At 36.6% G+C, this 23,824-nt stretch overlaps 1 protein-coding gene across 4 annotated transcripts in view; it reads right to left on the bottom strand.

The window, feature by feature from the left end:
- STAT4 (signal transducer and activator of transcription 4) overlaps positions 1 to 23,824 on the bottom strand; it is a 96,924-nt gene that overhangs the window by 31,569 nt on the left and 41,531 nt on the right. For all 4 annotated transcript variants that reach the window (XM_064286883.1, XM_023542682.2, XM_003406163.4 and 1 more), the window contains exons 4-10: positions 12,674 to 12,772; positions 10,230 to 10,322; positions 6,839 to 6,917; positions 3,989 to 4,074; positions 3,050 to 3,201; positions 995 to 1,153; positions 204 to 296 (exon numbers count right to left, since the gene is read on the bottom strand). In XM_064286883.1, coding sequence (XP_064142953.1) covers positions 204 to 296; positions 995 to 1,153; positions 3,050 to 3,201; positions 3,989 to 4,074; positions 6,839 to 6,917; positions 10,230 to 10,322; positions 12,674 to 12,772 — 761 coding nt within the window. The remainder of the gene's footprint in view (positions 1 to 203; positions 297 to 994; positions 1,154 to 3,049; positions 3,202 to 3,988; positions 4,075 to 6,838; positions 6,918 to 10,229; positions 10,323 to 12,673; positions 12,773 to 23,824) is intronic.

The following is a 23,824-nucleotide window of genomic DNA, read 5'->3' as shown; positions in this document are numbered from 1 at the left end:
GTCACCATGAGTTGGAATCAACTACAACTGGTTTGTTTTTCTTTTGTGGGGGGGGAGGGGAGTTTACCTACCTCAATGCTGGGCACACAGGAGGCGCTCAATAAAGAGTAGTAAAATTACAACACAATGAGAAAAACCAGCCTTGATGAGGTAGTAGCTATAGCTCCATAACCAAATGAAACAATAGAGTGCATTTTGCCTACCTTAGCTTTACAGTGAACTGAATGAGGGTTTTTAGTACCATTGGCCTCTGAGGGTGGGTTGGCATGCATGGCTGCCGTTCAACCACAAAGGAGCTAGATTAAAAGGAAAAAAAGTGCATCATTCGAAGACATTGAAAATAATGACAGACTGAAAACCACAGAGGAACAGGATGCTGTCCTCTCATAAAGTCCAATATTTCTTCACTTAGAAGAGGTTCAAACTCCAATATTAAGTTCAAGTCTTTACAATGACTTCTCAGAAATAATTACCATAATATGGGAAAATGCCTAAAGATTGTCCCTGAGTAACAACAGTAAATAATTCTCAATGATACTTTGAGTCAAGAATAAAAGCCCCAGTCCATTTTTTTCATACTAAACATAAAGTAGAAAGTTAAATCCATGCCATCTTAAGTTAAATATTAGTATTTCTGGCATAGGCAATTTTTTTTTTTTCCTTTAGTTCAGCTTTAGTTCTTGGCTATGCACCTAAGAGAAAACCCTTGAAATCTTTTCTTCTAAAATGTGAAAACTGAGGTGTAGGTGGGTGATGTGACGTAGCTCATGGAAAACTGAGCCAGTTAGTGGGAGAAGTGTTGATGAACAAATAGTGAAAAGTAGAAATGTGGTTTCTGGACTCGCTGGGGCTATATTTACTTCACCCTAAGGCTCACGGTTTAACACTTCCTGCCACTGTTTCACCTAAACACAAAACCCCAGGCAGGGCGTCCTTATGATTCTGTAAGACTGAGGGTGCCAAGAGGCATTTAAATTGATAACACTTCACTTACTTCTTGAAAAGATTGTAGAGCAAAAAGGTGACTCTTTCTAGCAGGTGTGTTCTTTGCTGTGGGATGGGATCACCTTCATAAGTCATTTTGGTAGATTGCTCCTCTAATTTCTCCAGTTGCCTTCTGAGTTGGAAAAGACTTTCTGCCAACAGTGTAAAGCTATTGAACCGCAAATGAAGATTGGAGATAGTTTTTCCACTCAGCCATCGACCATTTTAACAATTAACCATATTTAACAAATATTAAATTATTAAGTAATTATTAAATTGATCAATTCCATTCAATTTTAGGGACAGGTCTTTATTTTTATTTTCCTAATCTGCCTTTTCTCCAGTATGCATGCTATATATGAAATGTTTTCTAATTTATAGCTTCAGTTTTAGACAAGAAATTATTTATAAAATTTTGTCAACATTTGGAACCAAATCCTTTTAGTTTAATTATCCTTTGTTTGAAAATCTTATATATATATATATATATATATATATATATATATATATATATATATATATATGAAACTAACCCCACAAATATATTTTTTTACAAGTCTTAAGTATTAGTCAAAGATCATCAGTGACTTTCTCTGGAGCCATGGTGGCGTAGTGGTTAAGTGTTCAGCTGCTACCCAAAAAGTTAGCAGTTCAAATCCACCAGCCATTCCTTGGAAACCCTATGGGCCAGTTCTACTCTGTCCTATTGGGTTGCTATGAGTCAGAATTGACTCCACAGCAATGGGTTTGTTTTTCTTTTTTTTTTTCTCTGAAGAAAGGTATAGTGAGAAATGCTCGCTCCTGGTATCTACTTGGAGTTTTACTTACTGTATGGTGATCTTAGGATAGACATCTAAGGAAGAGGGAAAATGAAATGGACACCAAAACCAAACCTCTTGCCATCAAGTTGATTCTGACTCCGATTCATAGTCAGCTTTATAGAACAGAGTAGAACTGTCCCAGAGGGTTTCCAAGGAGCAGCTGGTGAATTCAAAGTGCCAACCTTTTAGTTTGCAGCCGTTGCTCTTAACCACTGTGCCACCAGGGCTGAGGCAGAAGGTCTCATCCAAATTGAGAAATCCATCTGGCCCTGACACCATCTCTTTCTACTTAAAGTTTATTCCACACAGAACATTGTGGAAAGAGCTGTCAAAGAGCAACTAGATGCTGATTTTTGGTATGAGCACCATTACTTGCTAAGTTCTTTATTGCCCCCTTTGTGATTTATCTTGTTTTTACAATAATACAGTATAGAGAGGTTAGAGAATCAAAGTCTCTCACCAAGGAAAATCAGTATGTGTTAAAATGAACTCAGTCCTTTGTTTCTCTTAAGAAGTAGGCCTGGCAGGGCAGAGCACTTAGTGAAGGCGCCCAAGTTACTACATATTTCCATTGTACTGAATTGTACTCTTAGAAAGCAATTTTGGATTTCAACTGAATATTCCCATTTTCTTCTTATTTTCTATTTTTTTCTTTCAATTGGATAGTTTTATTTTGCACTTATAAAGGGAAAGCCCTATCAATATTTTTATCTTCCAATGCAAAGGATTGTAGTATATATCTATGCTTGAACACATATATATGTACATTTATAGAGAATGCCATATTGTATTAGCCATTTGAGGTTCTTCATTAATTTCAAACGTAAATCACTATGTTGAAGGCACAAAACTAATGCTTAACCCTGATGTCTTAAGGTACACATTTAAACATTGAAATTTCTTTCTTTAAGCTTTTGAAGCTAGTGCTTCTTTATGCCCTTAAAGAAAATGTGTTGCTGGCTTAAAAAATTAGTTTGAGTCTTTTAAAGTTAATATATGTGAAAATTAAGCAATTCTTATGCCTTCTATATATGTTTCACTCTCCCCAAAGAAATAAAAATTGAGAACACTTACACAATAACACCTATTTGTTTTCAACTATAGAGTTCCCAGCTGCTAATAAACCATCAATAAGCTAAATGAGTGAAGCGTTCTGGTCTAAGCCTGCAGTTCCCTGGCTGAGCAACTCTGAAGCTTTGTACTTCCTGTGGTTTTCACTAGAATCTAAAGTCAATTTATTTTACCAGTTTTGAAGCTGGTCGAGCCCATTATGGAGTGGACCTCCGATGCAGGCAATTTGCTGCCGCCTCTTCCAATCTTGCAGCTCATCTATCAGCATGCTGTTCATTAACAAGTCCGTTTCATTGATTATCTGCGTCATCTTACTAAGGGTTTCCTAAAAGAAATGGTGGCTGCTGAAAAGATTTTCATGAGAAACAACCAGTAACTCATAATTCAACTTGTAAAATGATTTGTCTGACCTAGACGACTTGGTCAAAATTTAGACCAAATATTTTCCCCAAATTATTAACTTCTATTTGCCATAGCAGTATATTTTCAATGAATTATTGCAAGTAAAAAAGTCCCAAGGAAAGAAGCATAATCACACTTTAACACACTCAGAAACCTTCCAGTATAAATATGTTGAACTTGTAATTCCTGTGACAATAATGGAAACCCTGGTGGCGTAGTGGTTAAGGACTATGGCTGCTAACCAAAAGGTCAGCAGTTCATATTCACCAAGTGCTCCTTGGCAACCCTATGAGGCAGGCAGTTCTACTCTGTCCTACAGGGTTGCCAGGAGTCGGAATTGACTCGATGGCAGCGGGTGACAATAATATTGATTGTCATAAGCATTAAAACCACATGTCTGCTTTTTAAAAGAATGTTTATAAATTAAATTTATATTCTTATAAATATGTTTATACATTTCCTAAAAAACAAAGATTAAAATTTGAACTCTTGTTCATTAATTTTTATGAGGACTTTATCTGGGTTTTTGGAGGCATAGTGAAGAAGTATAGCAAATAGCATGGCGCTCCTCTTAGAAACGTTGCGGCTTATTCGTTCAGAGTACTAAATGGAATGGACAAAACCCAAGAACTTGATTCTTTTCAGGAGGACTAGGTTTAGGGAAAGGAGAAAAACATTAGGCTAAAGGCCAATTAAAATTCTTCACTAACCTTTCTCTTGAAGTCAAGGCTGTTAAGCATTTCTTGCAGAGTCAAGAATTCCTGATTTATCAGGACACTGTTCTTGTCCACCTGATCTGCAATGGAAAAGAGGTCAAGCCTAGAGTCTTCTTCAGGGTCAAGTTCCTCTGATCCTTTCTGAAGGCCAACTTTGCTGCAATCCGCCATCCTGAACTAGGCCACGACTGGAGCCATGGCCAGTGTGGCAAGGGCCTAAAAGGGGCACTAGAAGTGAGCTTGGAAGTAAGTCCCTGTCTGCTTATTTGCCTGGAAGAATTTCAGTCAAGGATCCCAGAGAGAAGTCCTCTTACAGAGCTTGAGGGAAGATCCTTCTTCATTCTATCTAATTTTTTTCTTTTCTGGGGGGAGTTGGAGGCATTCCTACCTTGCTACCTTTACATTAATAATAACCTTGTTTGTTTGGTGTACATAAGAGAGGGAGGGACCTCTCTTTGTGGATAAGATTGAATCATTTTTTAATCCTGCTGCCTTCATCCACTACTCCCTACTCCATTTATACCCAGGAGCTATGGAAAGCTGCCTGGTTGTTACAGTTTTATCTACATAGCCTCATAAACTAATAAAGACTAAATCCTTTGCTTTCCCTTTTTGTTTGCAAAATGGGCTTGCCTTGAAATAAAATAGAAGTGGGAAGGAATGGAAAATCAACTTAAAAATATTTGACTGAAAAAAACCTGATTAATCCCCTTAAATGGGGAGGCACACAATACACAAATATTGTTATTTAATTTGAATATTTCATTGGTATATACTAAGTGATTGTTTATAACAACCACTCATGTCTATAAAAATGAGGGCTGAGAATGCTGACCTGACTTGTGTAATTATGAAAAAGAGGCCTCAGAACACATGTTCTGGCGAATTTTCCTACAAAATAGCACTAATTTCTAGAAACTTATCCCTGGTTGTAATAATCCCAAAATGCACTAAGTTCTAGATCCCATATGTAGCAAAATCTTGCTTATGTAGCATTTTATCAGCTTGAAAATTCATTAGCAAATACTTTCCAATCTTCATCAGCAAAGCTATGGCTTGTTTCTCATGTATCCTTCATTTTACTTATAACAGGGTGGAACAAAGAAGGTAAATATATATTGATTTAAGTGACAAAATGATCATTTTTATTCTTCATAAGGTACACGAAGCACTGAAAAAATATTGAAGTGACTCGAATCATAATAAGTTAAAAATAATTTAATTGTTTAGTGTATTTTGTTATATTCTAATATATGACATTTGGGATGAGGCTGCCTTTAATAAGCTGTAATGTTTGATTAAATTTACGGTTGTTTTAAACAGTTATAGGGTAATGGACATCCCTTTGATAATCTGATGAAAACCATGTTTGTGCCATTTCTTCTGAAGAAAAAAAGTTGTACATACAAAAATTATAAACAGCCTGACTAGCATTTTACGGAGGTCAAGACAGCATGAAGATATCAGGAGAAGAACACAAATAAAAACACCTCGCTCCCCACCTATGCCAGGTAAACAAGTTTCGTAATATCCTCCACATTTCCTTCAAGATACGTTTTAAGCTAACATTTCAATAGTTAAAGATGATCCTGTAACTGAAAGGTTTATATTTGATTTATTTTTAAGATTATTTTGAAATAATTTTAGAATTATGAAAATTTCAAAAAATAGTACAGAGAGATCCCTGCATATACCCGTCACCCAGCTTCCCCTAATGTTAATACCGTATATAAGCATAGTACAATTATCAAAACCAGTAAATTAATATTGATACAACTCTATTAACTAATCTAGACTTAATTCAAATTTTGCCAATTATCTCACTATTATAACACACTTTAAACTATCAATCTATTATTGCTTGTAAATCTTAGGTCTCATATATATTCTCATTCTTTCCTTCCATTTCTTAAAAAGCATCTAATTGTAAATGACTTCAGTGTTTAACCACAGAGATAGTCAAATAAATTGCAGTGTTCTTCCATTTTGACATTTTTTAAATTACGTATTTGAAGACTTCTTATGGCCTGGGAAAATGCTTAAAAATAAAACTTTAAGATAGCAGTATACAAAACTATATAAAATGATCTCAATTTTGTTAAAAAATTCATACAAACACAGGGGAAAGGCTGGAAAGAAATACATTAACATTCTGACAGTATTTATATGTGGATAGTGGAATTTCATGTGATTTTTGTTTTTTAATGCTTTTTTTTGTATCTTCCAAATGTTTTTCTATGAAGCACATTTTGACTTTATAATCTGAAAAATTATATTAAGAAAAATGCATGTAGGGAAGATAATAGTAATTCTCTGATGGTGTTAACCTAGTGAAACGCAGTGCCTTTGAGTCATTTCCGACTCACAGCGACCATATAGGACAGAGTAGAACTGCCCCATAGAGTTTCCAAGGAGCGCCTGGCGGATTCAAACTGCCGACCCTTTGGTTAGCAGCCGTAGCACTTAACCAATACGCCATTGATGGTAATTATTATTACTTTTGTTAGTTGTGCAAATGGTGTTTTGATTCTATGGGAGAATGTTCTGATTTTTTGGAGATGCATGCTGAAGTATTTAGGGGTGATGTCTCCTGAGGTCTGTAAAGTATTTTGAATTAGTTGATTAAAACATATTTATATGGAGAAAGAGAACACGTGCGTGCACAAGTGCACACACTAGTGCAAGAGGGAAGGAGCAAAATAAATAAACACACCTCTCCTGAAATAAAAAGACTCACCTAGGGAAGTGGATCAAAGTTATTTATCAATTCTGTCAGTAAAGAAGAAATCTTGGTCATGCTGCCTTTTGTCACTATGTAGAATTATGGGCAAAACAAAAACTTACCCATTGTCTGAATTGTTTTATATCTATAGTCAAATTCGTCTTGCAGGTCTTCTAAGTATTTAGTGTCTTGTTCTGTCATCTTTTTGTAAAAGAAAACATACTCTGGGTTACAAGTAGTCATGTCAATGAAACAACACTCTAAGTATTTCAAAATACACTGTCCGGCGCACCCTGTCTCCACTACCATCCAAAGACTAACTATATTGAGCTTACATTTCTGAAGGGCTAATTCCTATGAAAGTTAAAATAATGCTGAAAGAACCAGACTGAGCTTGCTCTTCCAACTATTTTCTCTTCCTGTCTGTTTGAAAATATTTCAGCATCTTTCCTTTCATTTCTGAATTAGCTCCAAATGATGCTACTATATAACCTTTTTTTTAACTGAAAGTATACTTTTCCTATCTTAATACTCTCCAGTAGTTCCATATAAATTTGTATTAATGTACTATCACTTTTCAGCTAATGTTTCCATTCTAATTTGCTGAAGTTTATAACAATTCCATTTAAATATTTTTTTCTCTCCGTTTCTCAGAAGAAAAAAACTATACTTCCTCTGTGTGTTCTGTCTGTTCTTTAAGATTTGTACCTTACTATTTAAAGAGCCCTGGTGGCACAGCTTGCGTGCTAACCAAAAGATCGATGGTTCAAACCCACCAGCTGCTCTGCAGGAGAAAGATGTGACTATCTGCTTCTGTAAAGATTACAGGCTTAGAAAGGCTATGGGGCAGTTCTACTCTGCCCTATAGGGTCGGTGAGTTGGAATTGAGTTTTTATTCACTAAACCTAGTAATGTTTTCCTGCTCAGGCATAACAGGTACAGTAAAACCCGTAAAAGCTGGAACCTGTGTAAGGTGGAAACCTTCAGAGAAGGAAAACTTTAATTTCCACTAAAACAAGTGATGGAAAAGTGGTAAGACTGCATCCTGTCAAAACTTGCGAGACCTAGAAAAACAAGGACTTACCATCGAGTTCGGGCTCTCACAGGTTTCACTGTTTAAGGATCAAGATTGGGCTAAAGGCCTTTTATATATTATCCCATTTAATCCCCATAGAACCCTGTAGAGTAGGTTCTCCTCTCATACAGATGAAGAAATACAGGCTTAGAGATGTGAAGTAAATGAATTATTCTTTTCTTACCTGCCCAAGGTCACATAGCATCTCAGTGATGTAGGTTGGTGTGGAAGTCTGACCAACTGGGAGTGACCCACCCTTAACCAAAGTTAGACTATTGCTTCCGAGATTTCAGACTGCTTCCCTTTCTTCTTAGGAAACTGAAATTTCTACTGCCTACTTATTCCTAAGAAGTCTCCTCTAAGGAAACATACCCCTTCCCCCAGCACTTCTCCACAGATTCCAAATTTCAATCAGCTAAATTATTAGTTAGGAAAAGTATCAAATTCTGAGTCAGTAGTAAATACTCAAGCTAAAATCCAAACCCAGGCTAGTCTAGCTCTGTTTCCACAATACCACAATACCACTTGTAGTGTTTCTCTTAAATGTTGAGTTTATGAAGAGGAAACACCTGTGGAAAGCTATGGGCTTCTAAAAAGCATAATAAAATATACTATTAAAAAAATAAAGCAGAAATATGGAGGGGTCTCATCTTTTGATCTCAAAATAAAAAAAATAGCTAAAAGAAGGTGATATCTTGCAGAACCTTCTCATGAAAAGCATAATATTAAAATAACACCATAACTCTGAAAAACCAATGGTAGAGTAGGTAATTAAAAGGCTTTCAGATTGTATCAGTAATTGCAAAGTGCAAAAACACCCAACAATAACCTCCAAGAGCTCTCTCAATATTCTGAGAATGTGTACAAAAGTGTCACATTTCAAAACATTCGACAGAGTCACTGAGGTTATGGTGTAAGAGGAGGAAGTTTACTGATAAGTAAGCACTGTTTTGCAATATGTATCAGGTTAGGGGAAACCCTGGTGGGGTAGTAGTTAAGAACTACGACTGCTAATCAAAATGTTGGCAGTTTGAATCCACCAGGTGCTCCTTGGATATCCTATGGGGCAGTTCTACTCTGTCTTATAGGGTTGCTATGAGTTGGAATCGACCCCATGGCAATGGGTTGGTTTGTTTGTTTTTTATCACATTGGGAATCAGACCCTGGGTCAGGGATCAGGTACAGATGAGTTGTTGACTCTCAGGAGAAAGGACGTGAGTACAGGAAGTGGAAAAGGGCAGGGGAAGGAGCTAAGCAAGAACACGATCTCAGTTGGGGTCTAGCATCAGTTTCATCTCACAAGGAGCTGGGGGGCATGACCTGCACCACAGTTAACCCCACCTTGAGGCCAGGAATCTGGCCTTTTGTAACTCCGTGTAACCCTAGCTTCAGTTCTCTGGAGAAGCCGTTACAGAGCAACCGGTGGATGGATGCACACACTTGACAAAGGGATCTGGTTAGGCTCCTAAAAGTGGGCCTCTGCTACACCACACCTGGCAAACATTAAAGGAGAATTTGTGCTGGATGCAAAACCTATTTGTGTACCTGATTAATATGCTAAAAGTATTCTCACTAAAATGAAGGAATCATCTCCTGACTTTTACATATTTGTAGAGTCAGCAGTGCTCTTGGTTTTGACCTTATACTGTAATATGCCAAGTCATTTTGTGCTAGGTCATTCTGAGAACCTAATTCTTTCTAGCAACAGTATAAGCAGAGACTTCTGCATGTGTGTTTTACTTGTTATGGAGGGCCATTAAATCAGAAGTCTGAAAACAAATGCTCAGAAATATCATTTAAAACCTCTGCCTACATATCACACAGTGTATGGGGCAGTTTGCCCTTAAATATCTACAGTTTATTTAGTTTTATACAATTGTTATTATTTTTATAAAGGACATGAATGCTATGTCAATTTTGGAAAGTACAGTTAGGATTTTATTTCATATACAAAATGGAGGAAATGTGGTTTCATTTAAGAAATCTCTAGATTAATAAAACTGGTAAACCTCTCGCCAGACTGATCAGGAAAAAATAAAACACAAATTATCAATATTAAATGTGAGAGGTGACAGACATCACTACAGATTCTATAGACATTAAATAATAATAAAGAAATATTTGAACTTTATACCTATAAAAACACAGCTTAGAAAAAATGGATACATTTCTTGAAAAATTAAAATTACTAAAATTCGTTTAAGAAGAAATAAATAACCTGAATGGCGCTATATCACAGAAACAGAAATTGTAGTTAAAAACCTTCCCACAAAGAAGTCTTCTCTAATATCAACATATTGTGTGAGAGATATTTATCCATTCAACAAATTGTCCTTCGGTTTCAGTATACACTAACACTGGGCACATTAGAGAAAGGTGCACAGGTAGTTGTATGAGGACAGTAGCTAGCCTTTCCAGCTATCTGTAAGATCACTCACCTGAACACTGTTTTTAATGGCAGCCACTTTGTGCTCCACATTCCTCTGTCTTTCTGAAACCGAAGAACTTTGTAAAGATTTCTCCAGGGGTCCCTGGAAAAAGAATGTCTTAAAATTTCATTGGTGTTGATAGAACAGGTTTATAATGAATGTGATATGTAAGAATTACTTTGAACTGAGGCTTGAATCAATATGATATGAAAAACTCCACAGCCATTAAAAATCATTCTGTAGAGGGATATTTAATGTCATATAAGTGGAGTTAAATTGTTAAGAGATAGAGTAGATTATAAAAAGAGTAACCAATTATGATCTCAATCGCTTATACACATAGTATATCTAGTAAATATATGTATATATGTATAGGCAAGTACATTTGAATACATATGATTGAAAGAACACACACACCAAAATATTATCAGTATGTTATCTCTGAATAGTGGAATTAAAGATGATTTTATATTTCAAAAATGTCCTAATTTTCTACAACAGACCTATATTACTTTTGAAAATCTATGAAAACTAATTCATGTAATTTAAAAATTAGTATAGTGAAAACTACATATAGCTGGACTTATAAATTCAAAATTGCAGATGTTGAAACTGTTGGGATAAGATTTATTTTTACATCATAATGAAAGGGAGTTTACTAAAGAAAATGTAAAATACATTAGCCTGACTAAACAGAAAGGCTAACCAGCTTTTCCAAGCATCATTTCATTTTTTTTTTTAGTGTTGTAAAAATATGGGTAACACAGCATTTGCTAATTCAACATTTTTCACTTGTAAACTTCAATAAAACCAATTGCATCGATCATGTTGTGCAACCATCACCAAAATTCATTGCCATATTTTCCATCCCCATAAACAGAAACTCATTGCTAGCTAAACACAGATTCCCCTTCCCTTCCGCCCCTGGTAACCACTGTTAAACACTGATCTCTATACATATCCACACCATTTCTTGAAAGCTCTAATAATCTGACCTTGACTGTGGTCATTAGAAATGAAGTCACATAGATATTCTAGAGATGAGAGTTACAGATGTAAGCAACCCCTTCACCTTACAGTTGGGGGGTGGAGAATGATGGTTACAAAGGTTGATGACTAAACTCCACAGCAAATCAGCAGTGGAACCTCAAGTGGAACTCTTGTCCTTGATTTTTGATCAAGTGTTCTTTCAACTACACTGCATTCTTCAGTTTGGTAAAGTCTTATAAAATTTCCAAAGACTACATTTGCTCACAGTCTTACATTTGAACCTCCATTATTTGTCTACCTATTTGAAATTTTAAAACCTTAAAATTTAAATATTTCTTTTGAGGTAGTGTGTGGTACTTGCAGATTATTTTCATTGTGACTTTCATGGGCATCTACTCAAATAAACGAATGTTTCGATTTGACTGATAGCTGACATTTGATGGGAACAACATACACACACACACACACACGCGCGCACACACATAAACGCTAAAATGACTAGAGATGAGAGGGGGCACAAAAAAGGATAGCTGAGGAAGGCATCATCTCTATTTTAACCCCAAAGCACTGCATCAAACTATATTTACTTTAGAAATTTACTATACTTCTGATTTTAAATTAAAAAAAAAGATACCACCTCTCTTCTTCCTCTACAAAGCAAGAAAGGTAAATTGCTAAAACTTTACACTCCTCTAAAACAAACATAACCTGACAGTAACTAAACCTGAGAGACTTTTTAATAGTTAAAAAATATACTTGAATCTTCAAAAATAAATATATGGTATGATTTACTAAATTATGGAGGGTATAATTTAGAAAATTTGATTATTTATATACTCTTTCCTTTTATTAAGGATTAACTGAAAAAGCATTCCTTAAGGGCTTTACCGATTCCTCTGATTATTTTTGATGGGGGCTCTGAATTTATTCAGGATGGTGGGATAAAATATAATCTAAAATACAACAGGCCAAGTACACTCAAAGAGTCTACAAGCAAGTTTTATGGAGTTTCTGTAAAACAAAGTTCCTTCTTGTGGATTACAGTAGTTATAGACTTGTGGGGCAAGAATTAGGAGGCTATTGAAGCGTTTTGAGCAAGACTGATCTGTGAGGATAAGCATGGGGAAGGTAGTTAGGAAACCCACCAGGAGGTATCTACTACATTCCTAGACTGATACCGTAAGACCCTGAACTACAGTGAGATGAGTGGAAACAGAGAAAGTGGTGTAGGTAAGAAAGACTTTTAGAGATAAACACAGGGAAGGCTTGGTAATTATCTCAACATGGAGATGGAGAAAAGGAACTGGCCAAAGACAACTCCAAAACCTTGATTCCAAGTGACTAAAATGACCGTGGTGCCACTAAAATTGTAGAAGAAGCTGGTTTAGGAAAAGATAAGAAGTTCTGTTTCAGAAAAATAGAGTTGAAGTGAAAATAAGATCACAGAGTTCAGATACTATTACCTGGACAGGCATGTTGGCTGCAGCTAATATTCTCCTCTCTTCCCTTAAACAATTTGAAATAACCACAGCTACATGCATTGGATTTCCATGAAATTTTCCCTGAAAAAAGTAAACAAAAGCAATTAAAATTTTAAATATATGCATCATCATAAAATGTCAGTGCTCGAAAATCACTAACTACTCCCAATAATACGTGAAATTATTGGGGATTTGTTCCAACAATCTATCCCATTGTAAAGCAACAGAAACTCATCTTTCGTGAAATATTTCTCTTTGTCTTCAAAAATAATTTTAAATAAGAAAAAATAGTTCTCGAGTACCTCTGTACTCTGGAGTACATTCAGGAGGTTTAGGTAGTGCAAATTGTTAAGGGCTCCGCCGCTAACCAAAAGACTGTTCAAGCCCACCCAGCAGCTCTGTGAGAGAAAGACCGGGGGCTCTGCTCCCCTAAAAGATTACAGCCAAGAGAATTCTATGGGGCAATTCTGCCCTGTCATATGAGGTCTCTATGAGTCAAAAACAACTTGATGGCACCTAAAAACAACAACCAGAGTTTGCTTCAGGTTTAGGACGGGGTTTAGGTTAAAGGAGTTATTATGAACCAGGGTGGTCCCAGCTGTTCACTTAAGATTTCGGTGCTTCATGGTGTGGTTAAAGCATTTCTTTTGGTTTTTGTTTGGTGTTATTTATGTCAACTAGCTCACAGCTATATTAATAGACTAGAATGAAAAAACATCATGCATTTCAACAATATTTTTATGACATCTAAGGTTATGTATCTTTGATTATCAAGGCTAATGGCGCAGATATTGTAAACTGGAACCCTGTGGGCCTAATTCAGCCATCATGCATGTTGTGTAAATTAAAATACTGAATTCCCTTCTGGGGAGCGTGGTTTACAGGACTAATTCAAATGTGTTAAAGTTCTTTGTCACTAATTTTTTTCCAAGACAGGATTAACAGGAAGAAGAATAAACAAATGCATTTTCTTAGTTTCCCCTCTGCACTTCTCTCTGAAGGAGATGCTAATTGTCCATGAAATGGGCAAAAGTTCAATAGCAGAAAAATAATAATCCACACAGTAGAAAACTAACAATCAAAAGTAAATTATATGGACTGGTAAACCAAAGGATCTCTCTAGAAAAAAAAATGTGGTTAGGGATGGAAACATTTTTTATAGCCTTGACTGCTGTCACAATTTTATTAGCTGATGTGCGACAATTAGCTTTTATCTATAAAACTAGGTAAATGCCAAGCATCTAGATTCTTGCTTCTCTATATTCTACAGCTTCAAAACTTTTTTTCCTTTAAATCAGAGAGTTCTAAACGGGAAAGAATAAAACAAATGTGACTGAAACTCAGAATGTAATTAAATTAAAATAATCCTGTTAATCAGGGATACCAAATTTCTTATAGTTGACATGTTGACAATTTCTGCATGTTGACAATTTCAAACTCTCTCTAATTAGAATTTGTTCTAGCTGCTAATTTCCTCCTCTATTAAGGTATATGTATTTTATATATGTTACATTCAACTCCCCCAAGAAAAGCTGTTTTCTCATTTTGCCTTTAATTTATTGGAAAAATATTCCATTGTCAAAAACAAAAGGGCTCCTTCTAGGGCTAACTTTGGCTGCTCTGTTAATTATGTAAACTAGAAAACTCTTCCCATTCAGTATCCTGAGTTCCTCTAAGACCCCAAAAAGCATCATTTGTGTTTTTCTCACCGTTACATGAGTATTTGTTGTTTATCATTCAAACATTTCGACCTTTTTCAGCTCTGTTATACACGTTTTCATTTTCCTTTCCTACTTGAACTTCTTCTACCTTCCCTTTCAGATTCACTTTCCCCCCATATTTTGTGAAGTTTAATTACTCATTTTTTCTCTTTGCTAAGAGCAAGGAACCACCATTCTTTTCATCCAGGTTGTCTTTTCACTTTCCTTTCTTGTTTTCCCTAACTTGGCCGCTCACTCAAATTTATGAGACAAAAACAGCCTATGGAAAATGGATCACTATAGATTCAATCCCAAATTAGTACTTTTTGTTTTCATAAGCATCAAAGCTGTACTTATGTTCACCTTTCAGTCCTTACCAAATACATGAACCTTAAAAAACAAAACAAACCCTAAGTATGTGTTGGTGGGAGGAAGGAAGAAAGAGAAACCCAGAGAAAGAGAAATGTTATTGACTGCATATACCTTTAGACTTGTTATGTATTATTACCAGTGAGTCAAATCTTTTGTTACCGTCAACTGACCTTTATCTCTAGTAATGCATTCTGCCTTGAAGCAGAAGCATAATTAAACCCTGAATAATGCTTTTTATCACTTAGAATTTTTATTTTATCCTTATTGAAAGAAGTCTTTTGGTTTATTTCAACATAGATTTAAAAAAAATCATATATCACTGTTGTATATACATAGAAGAGAAAATATAAATTGGTTAATATCTTCCTAAAACTTTTCCACATATTCAGAGTTCAACTTTTGTGAATTTTTCAACCTAGAGTCACTGCCAACCATACATTTCCGTAAAATAGTGTCCTCTGGGCCATCAAGAACGTTGATAATGCAGCATTTCTTAAAAGCGTGCATGACTATTGTCTTCATTGTGCATGTTTTGATACTTTCTTGATCTTGATTTTATCAGAAGTTTTTAATTAGAAGAATTCAGACAAGACCTAGAACTCACTTTCCCTCTGCAAATGGACCTTGTCATGGATTGAATCGTGTCCCCCAACATGTGTCAACTTGGCTAGGCCATGATTCCCGGTATTGTGATTGTCCTTCATTTTGTCATCTGATGTGATTTTCCTATGTGTTATAATTCCTGCCTGTGTTTTTTTTTATGATGTTAATGAGGCAGGATTAGAGGCAGTTATGTTAATAAGGCCGGACTCAGTCTATAAGATTTGGTTGTGTTTTAAGTCAATCTCTTTTGAGATATAAAAGGAAGAAGTGAGCAAAGAGACGGGGAGACCTCATGCCACCAAGAAAGCAACTCTGAGAGCGAAGTGTTTCCTTTGGATCCAAGGTTTCTGAGCTGAGAAACTACTAGACCAGGGAAAGACTGATGACAAGGACCTTCCCCCAGAGCCGACAGAGACAGAAAGCCTTCCCCTGGAGCTGGCGCCCTGACCTTCTAGTCTCCTAAACTGTGAGAGAATAAATTCCTCTTTGTTAAAGTCATCTGCTTGTGATATTTCTGTTATAGCAGCCCTGGATAATTAAGACAGTCCTTAAATTGTTTGTTAACTGAGACATCGAGGGATTGTAGTGGTCTAGTCATACCATTACTATTAACAACCACATCAGTGTACTTTTAGGTGAAGTTATTATTTAGTTGTTCAGGTACATGTCCATAAAATCGAATACATGGTAGGCTTTCAGATGTCTATTCCAAAAGGCTTCTAGTCAGTTCCCCATCAGTTCAACCATCATCATCTACTATTTTGGTGCACTCACAGTAACATTTTTTAAAAAGCTTTTAACCTTAGATATTGTTTTAAGTATAAAATTAAATATCTGGCAACTTCAGCAATTGGCAGCTAGGCATAACATCCCTTTTTGTAACCCAAACTGATACTTGTGCTCTCTTTAAGATCATTTTGTATTGACAGTATAATTTTAAGACACGTCAAAGAAAACTGATTCCCATTCGTAGCATTGCTTATTTAATTAAACACATATTTCCGTTTTTCCTCAATGGCATCATGCTGGAAGTTGAGTGCATTCTGTTCAAAGTCAGCAGGAAATTTCTGATAAATTGATGTACACCTTAATGATGCTCCCATGCAATGTATGATTCTTTTACTCCAACCTCCTATTTTTCTGAGATTTCTGTCATCTATTGTCAGAAACTTGGCAATTTGTCTTGCCACCGTTGCTTTGTGTGGAATAGGAACTTCTTTTTTTTATTAATCTCAGTAATACAATATAATGCAGCTTCATCTACTCATGGTACGTTCCTTTCTTATGTCCTGTAAAGCACTTGATTGTGCTTTTCAAGAAAATACAGAATTTATGGTCATTTGTACAGCAACAAATATTTGTTTAACAAATGATTTGTTTCCATCCCATTCTGCATACCCAATAACTATTTCCTTCTTAAATCATGCCATTATATTTTGATGACATTTTAAATAGCAGTTAAATTCAACATGTGCTGTACCAACAGCACACATAATTCAACTGCAGTGACGACAACATGAACACTTACGACCCTGTTTCACATTGTAATTGACAAGTGGCAACAGCAATTAGAGATCCATTAAGAGGAGCCCCTTAGTGGTGCGAATGGTTACTGTGAATTGTTAATGCCCTCAGTTGCTGACCAAAAGGTTGCAGTTTGAGTCTGCCCAGAGACACCTTAGAAGAAAAGTCTGGTGATCTATATTAAAAAAAAATCAGCCATTGAAACCTTAAGGAGCACAGTTCTATCCTGACACACTAGGGGCCGCCATGAGTTAGAATTAACTTGGTGACAACTGATAGTGGTGGTGGTGATGGGTTACAGGACATTTTGATTTCAGAGATGTTAAAATGTGTAGAGTCAATGAAATATGCTAGTTTTTCCTTCTATTTGTTTTTCTTTTTTTCCCTCCTTTAAGCTACATTTCTTCGTTTCCTTCAAAACCTGCTTCTACTGCCCTCCCCCTAATTTCTAAATCTGATTTGTCAAAGGAATAGCTAGTTCATCTCCTCTTTTTCTACCAAATCTTCTGAAGAGTGCCAGAGTCAGGAGTAATGGATTTGAGAAGACTCCCTTCAAAAGAATCTCCTCCAATCAAGTGGCACAGAACCTGAGATTTCACAAGTAGACATTCACTCCTATGAGTTCTTTCCCCAACAGCCCCCTTTAAAAGACAAACAGACAAACACTTTGGGAGAATCAACACCACATTTACTAATTTCCTCTGTTTTGTGATGGCTTTATCAGATGATGTTCTCTAACTGTGGTGATCTGACAACTGCAGGATGAGAGTGATGGGTTCCGGGGCAGATGGAGGGAGAAGTGTCAGAAGAACTCTGAAAGGAGGAGGAGAATAGTGCCCAAAGTGGGTGTGGGCTTCTGAAGAAACATGTAGCCAACAACTGCCTTAGCTCGGGTTCCTCCAGGAGCTGACTCTGAGACAAGGATTCCATTAACCAAAAAACCAAACAAGAGGACCTTGAGTTGATCCCAATTCATAGTGACCCTATAGGATAGAGTAGAACTGTACCATAGGGATTCCAAGGAGCAGCTGGTAGATTTGAACTGCTGACCTTTGGTTAGCAGCCAAGCTCTTAACCACTGCACCAACAGGGCTCCAAAGTGTTCCATTAAAAAAAAAAAAATAGGGGTAGTTTAATTGGGAGTTGATCTCAGGAAACACAGTTAGGGGAGTCAGTGAGACAAGAAAAGACCAGATGGTGTCAGTTCTGACTCATGGTGACCCCATGTGTGTCAGAGTAGAATTGTGCTCTATAGGATTTTCAATGGCTAATTTTTCAAAAGTAGATCACCAGGCCTTTCTTTTGAGGTGCCTCTGGCAAACTTCCAATCTCTCAGTTAGCATCTGAGTTCACTAACCATTTGCAGCACCCAAGGACGCCAACACGAAAAGGCAATCAGTGAAGGGTGTGCTATCAGGCCATTTGCTATGAGGGACTAGGAACCCTGGAGTCAGTGTAGAACATGTGCTAGGAGTTATCTACCCAAGGGCTTCTGGAACTGGAGTATTTTTCCACTAGTTCTTGTCAGTCATCAGTTAGCCCTGAAGCAAGAAGATAGAGATGCTGGCTGTTGGCTGTCCACTTGCTTGAACTAAAATAAGGCCCAAGGGAATATGGACAGGGTGCTGTCCACCTCTCTGAACCTTAACTTGAGAGTGGTTTGATCTACTGCATGCTTCTGGTTGTCAACTAGCTCTCGCCCTTTTTATCATCCCAAGTATTACTGTTAAATCATCTTTATCCCTGTCGCTTCCCAGTGTCAAACACACTGGCCAGTCTCTACGCCACAGCACAGTCTCAGTTTCAGCCTCTTACTGTTTCCTTTTCTTTGCTCTGGCACATGAGTATGTTACTGGCTTATATCCAAACCCCTCCTTGCCAGAATTTTAAGGGTATTTAAAAAAAAAAAAAAAAGGGTATGGCTACAGTAAAAAACAAAGCTACATTAAAAACCGCACTAAATTGAAGTAGAGCAGACCTAGTTGTCTTAAGGCAAATTTAAATGTAGAATGATCAGTCTAACAGATCTAAAAAACAATTGTATTACTGCAGTCACAGTTCTCACAAACCCTCATGCCATTCTTCATGCACAGAACAGGCAAATTCAAATGAATGATGTTGTCGGGCTCTCTAGTTTAAAAAAAAAAAAAAAGTTTAAAGTAGGCCTTAAATGCTATAGTCACCACAGAGGTTTACTCAACAAGAGAGAAATGAGGCCTAGATCCTCCATGTATATAAACTATTAATGCATTATTATTATTTATGTTAATAATACACCCATCTTAAAACAAACTATAGCTAAAAATTACTGCAGGTTTTTTTTTATATATGTATATAATGCATGTATGTATACATATACATTTAGCTTGTCTTAGCTTATTTTTTTAATTAAATGATAATACTTCTTAAAGCATCAAATATGATTTCTACAAGTTCTGAGTAATTTCCCTGCACAACGTTCTATGTCTACGTCATGTTAACATGTCCTAGGAAATTGCTTTGCAAAGCAGCTGGAGAAGAGCTCTCCATATAAAGCCAGAGGACCTGGGTTTGTGGCTCATTTCCTAGCCATGTGACCTTAGGCAAGTCACTTCTTAACCTTCATTATTTTAATTGCCCTGTTATTCATTTGGGCTAATAACACTTGTCCTTAATCATAGGATTATTGCAAGGAACACGGGAGACAATTGTGAGGAACCCATCAGACAATCGTAACCTGCAAAACACTCTCTCTATGTAAGTTTTCTGTGTTGTTTCATGGGAGTGTTAAGTGTTAAAACTTACAAATGGTAAATTAATAAAAATGGAAGGTAAAAATCTTCCTGTTAGTTTCATAGAAATGGCCAAAACAGATTTTAATGCCAATAAAGTGAGACCGAGGTGTGTTACAGGAAATATATGAATCTCAAAAGAAACTCCAGAAAAACAAGGACACTGTATTCACGGTTTTTAAAACACTAGACAGTAGGGACTTTGCTGGCATTGCTTGCACACACACACAAATACACTAAAAACCGCTTTGAATAAAAAAATTAACTCACACAAGCTAGCACTTTGAAATAATAATTACGGTACTTTCATCCAAGCACAATTCATCATAATCTTTGGAAGAAAATCACTAACATTATACTTTCTATGCATAGAAAAAGGCCTGGGAAGAAACGTACCGATCTCTTATCAATGACCACCCTTGGGGAATGGGTTTGGAGGGTGGCTACTTTCATTTTTACTTCAATTCATTGGTATTGTTAGATTTTTTTTTTAAATAATAAGCATGTGTTGCTTTGATGATTAAAGCCAAACAAAAAGTGATAAGTTACATATATAATCCCTTTAGGACATTTCTCTTTGCTTGATTTATGCAAGGATTAAATAAAAGATGAATGCTGGCCTTGAAAATTTGTAATTCATATGAAAAGAGAAGAAAGAGAGCCCAGTTAGACCATTATGATGACTAGAATTTAGTGTTCTTAGGGAATTCACAGCCCTGTAATTAAGAGATAAATGAATTACTTAATTCAAAATGACAGAGAGCAAGGTAGATGCTAACACACTCTATTATTTATATGTTTGAACATAGCAATAATAGAATCTGTCATTTACTGAATACCTACTATGTGCAGAGTGCTTTATAGGCTGTTTTTAATCCCTACAACAACCTGCAAGGTACCTATTAGGAAAACCCAGGGTTATGTCATTTGTGAAAAAGTCATACAATTAGGAAGCCAGAGAGAAGGAACTCCTCAAATCTAGGTTCATCTCATTCTACAGCCTGTGACCTTTCCAAATCACTACTGCTTTTTTGAAAAGCCTATTTCTTCTTTATTTAATCCAACCCCTTGAGCTACAGCTGCATTTAATTTTATTTTCCCTGGAAATTATCATTGTAGTATTTTTTTAATGATAAATCTGTTCAGGGAATAACCATTCTTTATGGAACTTCAAGATAGCGGCAGTGGATAAACAAATAAACCAACAGAAAATGACCATGTGTTTGATTACAAGATTATTAAATCATTTTTCCTGCCATGACTGAGGTCCTAATACCCTCAGCAGTTACACTCACTGTTGTGTCCTGATTGTCCCTGGACATTCTTACTGGGTTTGCCAAGAGTGCACAGCCCCAACTGTCTTTACTTGTACCATTTCTCAGGGTTATGTTTTCAGCAAGCAACTTTGAGGGGTGAGGTAATGTCTCCCTCCAGCCAAAGAACAGGCTTGTTTCCACTTGCTATAAAAGTGGTGAACCCTCCCACCGCAAGTTCAGTGTTCCCCTCCTGTAACCTCAACCCACTGAGCATGTAGGTATTCACGATGGGTCCTTTGTGTCACCCCTGTAGAACTTGGAGGGTGTGGGGAACTGACACAAACAAATATGAAGCTCTGACTACTGCTTTTGCTATGAGCAATTAAGTCATTTGTCTCTGATCCAGAAGTCTTGTGTCTTTTTTCAGTATTCACAAAACAATAACAAGTTAAGTTGTTAACTTGCAAGGAGGGTAAAAATCCCAGGCCTTGTACAGTTCTTGATACCCTCTATATTGTAAAATTTACATTTTCATTGTTTCTATGTCTGATTCGCCATCTAGACTCTGCATCTTTCAAAAGCAGAGATTGGTCTTTATCTCTCCAGTTCCAGTACCTGTTACCCTACAGGAACCCTACAAATGCTCATTGAGTGATCAAATGAGCTGAATAAATTGCAATAATCCTTTTCTAACTGAGAGCAAAAGATGAAAAGCATACTACTCAACCTCTGTGAAGACCTCTACTTTAAGTCCTTCCAGAATTTTTATTAGTTACTTGTCCCTAGTATCCAGGAAGATATGAAGTCAGAGTCTTGAGATCAGTTGGAAGGGGACTGCAGAGTATGAATACTGCTGGAAAAGGCAACTTTGCTTCTCCAAGGCCTGATGGGATCCCCACCCTGGTTGAACAGTATCACTGGTAGTGAGGCTGCCTTGAGGGGACTTGAAAAATGTGAGAGTTGTCTTCTTACCACACATAGCAGGAGACTCAGACCTCATCCCCACTGAGGGCCATAAGCATGGAAGGATATATACTGTCATGTCTCAGAGTGATGGGGTAGATGGAGGTAAGGAAAAAAGAAGTGGAAAAAAAGAGCATATGATAAAAAGCAGCATTATAATATGATCTCATTTACGGAAAACTATATATACATGAGTGTTTATGCACTGTATTAATTCCCTAGGGCTGCTGTAACATAGTGCCACAAACTGGATGGCTTAAAATGACAGACATTCGTGTTTTCAGAGTTCTGGAAGCTACAAGTTTAAATTCATGGTGTCAGCAGGGCCAAGTTCTCTCTGAAGGCACCAGGGTAAGATACTTCCTTGTCTTTTCCAGCTTCTGGCAGTCTCAGGTGTTCCTTGGCTGTGGCAACATAACTCCAATCTCTGCCTCCGTCTTCACGTGGCCATACTCCTTCTATATCTGTCTCATTTTGTGTCTCATCTCCTTTACGTTTAAGGACACCAGTCATAGAGACTGTGTTAGGGCCTACTTTACTCCAGTATAACTTCATGTTAACTAATTATATCTGGAAAGATGCTATTGCCAAGTAAGGTCACATTTACAGTTGCTGTGGCCTAGGACTTGAACATAGCTTTTTGGGGGATACAATCAATCCACAACATGCACTAAAACCGTGAAAACATGGCGACTGAAATGTTAATGGTAATTATTTTATTGAAGTGGAATTTGAGGGGACTTTTACTTTCTTGTCAGGCTTCTCATTATTGTCTATATTTTTTTAAATGATTTGCATTATTTAAACAATCATAAAAAATTAAAAAGCTATTTTCATCACAACAAAAATTCCATTAGTAAAAATTTATATTAATTTACATAATATGCAAAAATTAGAAATTCTAAAACAAGAAGTGGAAGAAATTTTCCAATCCGAAGAAATAAAGCCATTCTCTGAAGATGGCTGACATTTATGAAACAACCTTCCAAGGGCCCCTCCTGTACATTTTCCACACACAAAAAAAATCTTAAATTTATCTGAGCAGTAGCAGAAGTATTAACGGCATCCAACTACTGACAGAAATGGAAACTAAAGGGATTGCTAATAGCTCATAAATAGTGGAAATTTAGTGCAGAAAAGAGGCTTTCCACCTGGGCCTAAATAACCTATAAATCTACTGTGAACCCAACACATGTCCCAGAACCCCTTCTAAAATGGTGAGTCCTGAAGTAGGTTTACAGATACCCAGAGTGACCCTTCAAAGTGGTCTTTGAGCATGTCTAAAACGCAAGTCACACTGACAGGTTTATATTGAAAACAACTTTTTCTGTCTAGGCCACTCCAGAGAAGATGCTAACTAGGTGAAATTCATCCCTCAGGTGCCAGCTGACTGCCTCCAGCTTCCAGAAGTATTTCTACTTCTCACCTTCTATCAAAATGTACTTGTCTCATTCTCTCAGTACCTTGCTAATTTAGAGCTAATTAATCAGATGTATTCAACGTGTTCTTCTATCATGTTGGATGAAAAATCTTATCCAGCTGTATAGGTTTATATTTTATCACCTCAGGGCCATGTTAACAGACTTAACACCCTGAGCCAGCTGCATTGGAACAAGGCTTTGTGGTGACATGGTTTAGCCAGAAGAATGCACTGAAAAGTCCTCAGGATTTGAGATCAGAAGTCAAAGGTTTTAGACCCAGCTCAGCTATTATTAACATTAAAAAAAAAAAAGCCACTTTACCTCTCTGAGCTCTAATTTCCTCCCCTGTAAAATCCCTACCCGGCCTTTCTCTCATAAGTTGTGAGAATCAAGTGAGATGTTCATAAGACCGCAGTCAATCATTAAACAAAGGTCAATTATGTTTTTCTCTGATTGTAGATGTAAAAATGTTCTCTGTAGAAAATTTTCAAAACAAAAAAAATTACTAAGAAGAAAATAAAAA

Source organism: Loxodonta africana, chromosome 6, assembly GCF_030014295.1.
Source record: "Loxodonta africana isolate mLoxAfr1 chromosome 6, mLoxAfr1.hap2, whole genome shotgun sequence".
NCBI classification, from domain to species: Eukaryota; Metazoa; Chordata; class Mammalia; order Proboscidea; family Elephantidae; genus Loxodonta; species Loxodonta africana.
This window is presented reverse-complemented; position numbering and strand designations above follow the sequence as displayed.